General features: G+C 43.0%; 1 protein-coding gene across 1 annotated transcript in view; it reads left to right on the forward strand.

Annotated features, from left to right (window-relative positions):
* The window catches only part of OVCH1 (ovochymase 1), a 109,217-nt gene that overhangs the window by 51,549 nt on the left and 47,908 nt on the right, over positions 1 to 9,760 (forward strand). The window contains 2 exon segments of the mRNA XM_027771127.1: positions 5,749 to 5,905; positions 6,220 to 6,377. Of these exon segments, the coding sequence (XP_027626928.1) occupies positions 5,749 to 5,905; positions 6,220 to 6,377 (315 nt within the window).

The following is a 9,760-nucleotide window of genomic DNA, read 5'->3' on the forward strand; positions in this document are numbered from 1 at the left end:
GTGGCCATGCCAAAATCCCTTCTCCTCCATTCTCCTCGGGATCTTGGGCATGCATGCACATGTGCCTGGTGTGAGTTTAAGCCACCGGGTCTGGGACTCAAACCACAGTCGACTACATGGGAGTTCAGCGACATAGCCATTATGCTAACTGCTGGTCCCAAGAGTTTTTAATAATTTGTATGTCCTCCTCCAATCTCTATTGTGGATTTGGGACAGCCCACTTAAGGGAAGATTTAAATTCATGAGGCAGAACATTCCTCCAGACTTATCACACATATTGCTCTGGGGTAGGCAGAAGAAGGAATGCATCCTAAGTCTTTGCACATTTTTGAGTTTTCCTCCCTATTCAGTAAAGAGCCACGAGCCAATGAGTGTCACTCCAACGAGGACAAGCAACTGAGCAGGAATCTAGGTGAGGCTCCTACATGGGAAAATACGCAGGAAGTTTAAGCCACCGGGTCTGGGACTCAAACCACAGTCGACTACATGGGAGTTCAGCGACATAGCCATTATGCTAACTGCTGGTCCCAAGAGTTTTTAATAATTTGTATGTCCTCCTCCAATCTCTATTGTGGATTTGGGACAGCCCACTTAAGGGAAGATTTAAATTCATGAGGCAGAACATTCCTCCAGACTTATCACACATATTGCTCTGGGGTAGGCAGAAGAAGGAATGCATCCTAAGTCTTTGCACATTTTTGAGTTTTCCTCCCTATTCAGTAAAGAGCCACGAGCCAATGAGTGTCACTCCAACGAGGACAAGCAACTGAGCAGGAATCTAGGTGAGGCTCCTACATGGGAAAATACGCAGGAATCTAGGTGAGGCTCCTACATGGGAAAATACGAAGAAAAAGAAAAGGTCTCCTTTGCTTTCATGGTTCAAGTACTACTTCAATTCTGTTTCAGTGTTGTGCATCTTCATATGCACTCCCCTGAAGGACCTGGAAGCAAAGATTCAAGTGCAGTGGTCTGTTTTAGGAAGTATAGACTTCACCGCAGGAAGGGGAGGAGATGGTACAGAAAACAGCCCAGCTAAGACATGGTGTTAGGCCAGCTACTGCAGTGAGGGACTGCAGCTTATCCTGCAGGGAAGTCAGCGCAGAGATACAGAATACAGGTTGTATATTTATCCCAGCAGATTGGTGAGGGAACTGGGGGTGGGAGTATTTCTACATTACTTTTCAGAAGTCATAGTTTGAGGGACTCTGTGTGCGTGGTGGAGAGCTGTTAATTCTTCAACAAGTCTCATACTATAGTCTGTCTCCTGGGTAGAGAGTGAGGAAGAGCCCTCAGTCATAAAACCGGGATGTGTATGGGAAAATCTGAGGAGCAGAGGAAGCCTAGTCCCATAGAGTACATAAATGTTATCTTTTTTAAAAAGAGAATTAATTTTATTTATTTTTAAAAATTTGACCAGAGAGAGACCCAGAAAGAGAGACAGAGAAAGAGAGAAAGAGAGACAGAGAAAGAGAGAAAGCAAGCCACCAAATCTGGGACTCAAACCATGGTCGACCATGTGGGAGTGTCCAGTGCCTTAACCGCTATGCCACCTGCTGACCTCCATAAGTGTTATCTTATGAAAATGAGGTAGTGGACAGCTCCACGGCTTGGTAGATAAAGCAGCTGGATCTTACATGCCAGGCACGTGTGCCCAAAATCCCAAAAGGAGGGAGAGACAGAGGAGAAGCAATTGTGGCATGACATTCACCATGGGGTGTGCTTTCTCCTCTCCCCCTCTCTCTGTCTCTCACTGGCAAGCACACATGCTCTCTAGCAAAATAAAAAAAATAAAAAAATTTAAAAAAGCAGGGGTGGCAGGTGGTGTGGTGGTTAAGGTGCTGGACTCCCACATGGCTAACCACAGTTTGAGTCCCAGATCTGGCTTCTTGCTTTCTCAGTTTTCTTTTCTCTCATCAAATTAAAAAAAAAAAGTCATAATTAATAAATAAATTTTTTAAAAATTAGAAAAGCAAAAGAAAAGTTAAAAACCTAGGTAAAGAAGGGCTATAAATTATGTGTTCATTCTTCCCCCAAATGCTGTCTCTGTCATAGCTAATGGCAGCTAAAATTAAATAAGTTTAATGGGACCAGCAGATGGTATAATGGTTATGTCACTGGACTTTCACGTGACTGACGGCAGTTGAGTCCCAGACCCAGTGGCTTCAAACTCATGCTGGGTGCGTGTACATGTGTACCCAAAATCCCGAGAGGAGAATGGAGGAGAAGGGATTGTAGTGTGGCCATCCCACCTGGGGGAGTGATTTATCAATTTCTGTCTGTCTGTCTGGCAAGTACACACATCCTATGGCAAAAATCTCTCTTAAAATAATAAAAGAAAGAATCTTATTTTGTATCAAGAGAGCAAAGAAAACAAGAGAGGGGTTCGGAGAGGTCCTGTCTCAGATCACCTAAGTATCACGATCTCAGTCGGCCCCTGTTATTTCAGCTTCACGCAGCTGTCGCCTTGACTGTGGCATGACCGAGTTTACTGCCTGTAGAAGGGACGGGAAGGAACATAGGGGTTGGGATTCTCATTAATGAATATGGCTAGATTTCTTTTACAAGATACACTGAACTACTACTAACAAGGGGATTTTAGAAACGCACGTTGATTGGGACCAGCGGATGGCATAATGGTTACATTGCTGACTCCCATGAAGTCAACCACAGTTCAAGTCCCAGTCCCGGTGGGTTAAACCTCATGCTGGGCACTTGTGCGTGCATGCCTAAAATCCCAAGAGGAGAACGGAGAAGGGAGTGCAGCATGGGCATCATGCCGGGATAGGAGGTGATTTCTTGCTTTCTATCACTCTCTGGCTGTCTGGCGAGCACTTGTGGCCTATAGCAAAACTAAAAGAGAAAAGAGACTTGCCTTGATGAAATGGACTCTAATATTCCTCTCAGATAATTGATTTTTGACCTCCTGTGTATGCTCGGAGGTGATGGGCTGCTTATGTGACTTCTCATCCAGGAAGGTGAAAATCACACAGCTGGGATGGGGAGACACAGGGGTTTCAGAAATGCACTGGAGAATCCTCTTGCTCTTTGTTCACTGGATTTTATACTTTTATATATATATGTACACATTTATATATATACATTGCATATATTATATAAAATATACATATATGTACTTTATTTATATGTGTATTATTTTTAAGATCTTCTTACCTACAAAGTGGTAGATCTCTCTCTTCCCAGAGAAATGTATGTCCTATCCAGATTATGGAAACTCTTGGGACCAGCAGTTAGCATAATGGCTATGTTGCTGGACTCCCATGTAGTCCACCATGGTTCAAATCCCGGACCCGGTGGCTTAAACGCACGCTAGGTGCATGTGCACGCGTGCCCAAGATCCCGAGAGGAGAATGGAGGAGAAGGGATTGCGGCGTGGCTATCCCCCCTGTGGGGTGATTTCTTGCTTTCTGTCTCTCTCTGTCTTTCTGTAGCAAAAACCTCTCCAAAAAAAAAAAGAAAGAAAGAAAGAAAGAAAGAAAATCATGCTGGGCATATGTGCAGGGGTGCCCAAGATCTCAGGAGGAAAAGGGACTGTGGTGCTGCCATCTCCCCAGAAGCGGGGAGGTGATTCCTTCACACTGTCTCTCTCTCTCTCCGGTGAACACACGTGCCCTAAGGCAAAATCCTAAAAAAAAACAAAAAAATTCTGTATCATGGAATGTTTATAATTGCCTGAAAAATGACATCCTGGCTATGTTCTGGTTCTGAAAGAATAACTGATAATAGAACAAAACAACAACAGAAACACCTGACTGTGTACATCAGGCCATTTTTCAAATGGTGGGAGGAGCCCTTAAGTAGAATCTTACTTTATGTGGAAAAAATACAATCAGAGAAAAATGTTGATTTTTCTGCATTATATACAAGGAATACTATCTCTTTATTCACAATTAAGGAGTCCTTCTGTGAAATTCTTTGTTTTTTTTTTTTTTCTTAAGAGAGGTTTTTGCTATAGGGCACATGCACTTGCCAGAAAGACAGAGAGACAGAAAGTGAGAAATCACCCCCTGGGGGAGTGGCCAGACCATGGTCCCTTCTCCATTCTCCTCTTGGGGTTTGGGGGATGCACACATGTCTGGCATGAGTTTTAAGCCATTTGGGACTCAAACTGCAGTCGACTATGTGGGAGTCCAACGACGTAACCATTACACCACCTGCTGGCCCCCTGTGAAATTCTTTGTATAAAATAAGCAGAAATCTTAAATATATACCATCAGCTTGATTTATTTTATAAGACAACAAAGGATTCAATTTGATCCTAAATATACAGTAGTATCTACCCCTTCTCTCCCAAACAGCCTGATTAAAAATGGAGAAAACTGCCTTAACATAATGAAAACCCTAAGTTTTAAGGTTTTTTATAAAAGAAATATTAATTTAATTTAATTTGTTATTATTATTATCATTATTTTTAAAATTTGCTATAGGGCATGTGTGCTCAAGAGAGAGACAGAGAAAGAGAAAATGAGAAAGCAAGCCACCAGGTCCCAGACTTGAACCACAGTCAGCCATGTGGGAGTCCAGTGCCTTAACCACCACACAACCTACTGGCCCCAAGGTTTGTTTTTGATGCATCTAATTACAGCACTGGGGCCAGCTGTAATTAGATGTAGTGCAATGCTTAAGTGCTGTGCAGAGGAAGGTGGATCCTACGTGGCCAACGAGCTTTCAAATGCATGTACTTCTGTGCCCAGCATTCTGACCGGATAGAGAACTAAAGGAAAAGGAACTGTGGGGTCACCAGGCCTTGTTAGGGAGTGCTCGCTCTCTCGTGCGTGCTCTTGCATGTGCGCTCTCTCTCTCTCTCTCACACATGCACACACCTACCCTCTGTCAATAAACAATCTTTCGTTAATGTAGAGCACTTTATCGTAAATGAGCAGACCTTGCTTAAGCATGTTTTACACACCAGGAATTACACTAGTTCCCCTGGAGACAATCATGAGTAAAATGCAATTCCTGCCCTCGAGTGGAGCACACAGTGTAAGAGGAAATGCATGGCATGTGTGCTCACCAAAGAGACCAAGAGAGACAGAGACAGAAAGTGAGAAATCATCCTCCAGGGGGTGGCCACACTGCAATCCCTTCTCCCACATTCCCTTCTCATGATTTTGGCCACACATGCCTGGCATGATTTTCAAGTTACTAGGTCCAGGACTCAAACCATGGGGAATCCAGCACCTTATCTACCAAGCCACCTGCTGGCCCTGCAAATACAGTTTAATAGATCTTAGCCAGCCTTTAATTTTTTTCTTTGCTCTACCATTAACATCGACTTCTAGTCCCTCTCCACATGGCATAATCTTACTTTCTGATTGCTCTGAATAGACTGTGTCAAGGGTAACTGTGATGGGAGCAGCAGGACTTACAGAGATTGCCACCATTGACCCTAGTCCCATTACCCGAAAGAGGCTGGTAGCTTATTTCTTGTTGGATCTGTTTGAGTCACTATGCAATTTTCTGAGGAAATGTTGGTTTTTAAAAAGGCACAGCTTGGGCTGGCAGCATGGTGGTTAGAGTGTCTGCCTCCCACATGGTCACCTGCACAGTTTGAGTCCTGGCCCTAGTGGCTTGAAAACATGCCAGGTGCATGTGTATACCCCCAAAATGGGAAATGCAATTAAATATCCAAGGTATACAAATTGATGAAAAGCAAATCTTTTTAAAAAATTAGAATCAGGAGCCTCCAATTAAAGTGATTTTCTAGAGTCTGTTTTCTCGGTGTTTCAGGGAGGCTCTGGGGAAGCATTGGCTTGCACACATGGAAACGGTCCCTTTGTCCTGGACAGTGTCAATGGCTGGAGCCCTGACTGTGTGCGGCCACGGAAGCCCAGTGTGTTAGCCCGGACGAAAGTCTCCCTGGACTGGATCCTATCTAAAATCAAAGGTAAATTGTTTCCAGATATATTTAAAACAATGCATCTTTCTTTACCGTGGGTTTGGTAGCAGTGAGTGTCGTACAAATAGCATTGTGAAAGAGAATGCCTTGGAGTAGTATTTCACTTAGATTCTAAACACATTGAAATGCATGGTTCTGAAAAATGAAGTTCTCCCTTGGACATAGTTAGGGTAAAACTAACTTTCCCCAGGCTGCTTTAATCCTGGATTCGCACGCTTTCTTGATAATGGCTGCTTTGGTACAAACTGCATTTTGTCCTCAAGCTTCTATCTTTATTTTTAACATGTTCTCCTTAAATACAGGTTGTGATACACTTCAGACAAATAGTAAAAGCAAAATCTTAACAAAACAGCAGTTGCCACCAGCCACACCTTCAACAGACAGTGCATCTGAGCCAGATGATAGATTTTCGCATTATCTTATTAACGCATCCAGCTGGAATTTAGCAAGAAAGCATTGTGTATCTGGGCTTGCTTGTTTTCTTTAGAACACCATAAACTGCTTTCTTTTTGCTTGGTAGTTTAGGCTGAAAGAGGAGAGCATTTACTGTGATTAGGAATCTTTTCTGCCTGATGGGTATAGCTGTTGTAGGTTTAAAAAAACAAAAAAAAAATCTTGTGGTGGACCATCCTGTGGCCTGGTGATTCAGGTGGCTGGATCCCACAAGGCTTACCATGTGCTTTGAGTCCTAGACCTGGTAGCTTGAAAAACATAACTTGTGCATGTGTGTGTGAATGTCCAAAATCTTGAAAGGAGAGAAAAATGGAGAGGAAGAGAGTGGTTATGACCACCTACCATGGGGGATGCTTTTCCGTTTTCTCCCCCTTTCTCTGGCTCTCTCCAGCAAGCACAAGCATCTCCTGGCAAATTAAAAAACAAAAACTTGTGAACAAGTGCTTGCCTATTGGAGAAGTACATCCAGTTACTATAAACTATGAGTTATTTACTGCCACTTGAACAAAAGTCCTGAGACTTTTGAGTGTCTTGCTTAGTAAAGGCTCTGGGTATAAGAGTAAGAAGACCAGCATCACAGTAAATCTCTGTCTTAATTTCTCCACAATTGCAAGTGTCTCTTTAATAGAATTCTGATATTTAGTCAAACAGCACTTCTAGCATTAAAAATCTACAATGGGGGACCAGCGGATGGCATAGCGGTTATGTTGCTGGACTCCCATGTAATCAACCTGGATTGAATCCCAGACCTGGCAGCTCCAAACTCACACCTGTCTCGTTTGCATGCATGTTCAAGAACCTGAGAGGAGAATGAAGGAGAAGGGACTGTGGCAGGGTCATCTCTCCTGGGGAGATGATTTCTCACTTTCTATCTCTCTGTCTCTCCAGGGAGTACACTCGCCCTATGGCAAAAACCTCTCTCTAAAAATAAAACAAAAACAAAACTACAACAGACAGGCCAGCTAATGGTGTGGTGGTTAAGGCAGTCAGATACTTTATGGCTGACTACATGGTTTGAATCTTCAGACCAGTGGCTTGAAAAACATGCTGGGCACATGTGAGTGTGTGGGTGAGTGTGTGGTTTCTAAATGATAAAAAATGTTTTCCACCTCTGTCCCATCTCACCCTCCATACACACTCAATCCCAGTGGACCACAGGAAGAGCTGAAAGAAAGTCAAAGATGCAAGACAGAAACAGTAGAACTGCTAGAGTGATGGCTTTGAATAGAAGAAAGGGAATGGGATCTAAGTGCCTAACAAGAGGGCTGGTCTTCTATGGGAGCAAAGTATGGTTCATCCGTAGTTGTTGGACGGAAGCAGAGCATGCAGGCATTGATGCAGCAGTATCCTGGTGATATAGCAAGTGTATGGACACAGGTGAGGTCAGGAGCTTGGGAGATTTCTATTTGACTTGCTTTTATTTTCTCAGCAGATAAAAGCAAGGGTTGTACAAGAGGGTTTGACAGCTTTGATAGAAAATAGAGAAAGTATGAAATATTTCATTGGAAAAATGACATAGTCAATGGACTACGAAGATACAGTAGGCTTGTTGGCAGTGGGGAGGCCTCTCAAGATGAATGATCATGAACTAAGAGACAGAGTTCCCCATTAGCTTAGTTGTACATTTCCTCTGGCAACACGAAGGTAGATGCAGGAGAGTGGATTCTAAGAGTGGGCTTTGCTCAAGGGAGTTGGAAGTACATGAAGTGACTAAAATGATGGATCATTGAAATTTAAGGTAGGTAAGGTATGAAATAAGGATAAGAGATGTGTTAGGGACTAAGACAAGGTGGCAGGATGGAATGAATTACAAATTTTTAAAGAGTGGAAGGAACATGGGAGGAAGCTGAAAAGATGGAAGGTTGTGGATAGAGTGGTGCTTGAAACAGTAGAGAAGGCTTCAAGTTACTACTACTAACCAAAGCTATAGGGGCTGACCATTGGGATGAGTAGCTGAGGTCCAGTGGAGGAAAAGATCCTTGGAGGAAAGCTTTTGCACTGGAATCATCATCTATGTAGCTACTGAAATCGACAAAAAATGACAGAAGTGGTGTTGGAGATAATGACCACCAAGATCTTCTAGGAAGAGAAGTGATGGCGAACACTTTGTCTGGCAACATGTGTGTAAAAGAGTCAAAGCTGGGGATTTGTTTAGGTTAAAAGTAAATCTGGAATGGTGGTTACCATGGACCTGGTTTGGTTTCAAGATCCTCAAACTACTGACTTCAGTGGTCTGAGTTAAATGAATGATGTCAGTGAGTGCCTAGGTAAGTTTGTACATGTAAAGCACTTAGAAAAGCACAGGTCTCACCCATGGGAAGGGTCAATAAGTGGTGGTGGTGATGGTCATCTAACGTAGTCTTTGAATTGTCCCATTTAGGCTTTTAGAAACTAGATCTTGTTAAAATGTAAAGAAGAAATTCCTTCTTTGTATACATTCAAAAATACTTATACATACTAAGGAACCTTGAAAGTTCTTATATGCAAAAAGATATTGAATTGTTTTAGTTCTAGATATATTTTATGATAAAAAAGAATTTAGAATACTGATTTATTTAATTCCCACCTAGTCACTCCCGCTTCTGAATTTTTACACTAACAAATTACGAATCTTAGCAATAGTTTTTTGAGATTGTTACTTCCCCCATTTTCAAAAAGCAGTGACTAGTGGGACTAGCAGTTGGTGTAATGGCTATGTCGCTGGACTCCCATGTAATTGACCGCGGTTCAAGTCTTGAACCTAGTGGCTTAAACTCACGCTGGGCGAATGTGCATGCGTGCCCAAGATCCCAAGAGGAGAAAGGAGGAGAAGCTATTGTGGCATGGCCATCCCCCCTGGGGGGTGATTTCTCGCTTTCTGTCTCTGTCTCTCTGTCTTTCTGGTGAACGCATGCACCCTATAGCAAAAACCTCTCCAAAAAAATAAATAAATAAATTAAAAGCAGTGACTGGTTAGGAAGTCACAGCTCTAGGGGCAGCCATACAACTTTTGTTGTTTTGAGTAGCAGAACAAGTTAAGGCTTTCATTTTATGCACCATTTCCAGGTTGGAAGGCATGACGGGGGAAAGTTAGAGATTGGGAGAACATGTATTTTACTATTAAGTCAAAACCGCTGGTGGCCTGGTGGTTAAGGAGCTGGACTCCTACATGATTAACTGCCATTTGAGTCCCAGACCTGGCAACCACACAGAGCGCATGTGCATTCGCCCCCAGTATTCTAGGAGGAGCTGGAGGAGAATGGATTGTGCCGCAGTCATCACCCCAGGGGTGGTTCTCATTTCCCCTCACTGTCTCACTCTGTCTCTCTCCAGTGAGCACACACACCCTATGGCAAAAAACTAAAAAAAAAAAAAAAAAAAAAAAAAAAAGGGCACCCAGCGGGGGGCGGG

This window comes from Tupaia chinensis, unplaced genomic scaffold, assembly GCF_000334495.1.
Source record: "Tupaia chinensis unplaced genomic scaffold, TupChi_1.0 Scaffold000028_1, whole genome shotgun sequence".
NCBI classification, from domain to species: domain Eukaryota; kingdom Metazoa; phylum Chordata; class Mammalia; order Scandentia; family Tupaiidae; genus Tupaia; species Tupaia belangeri.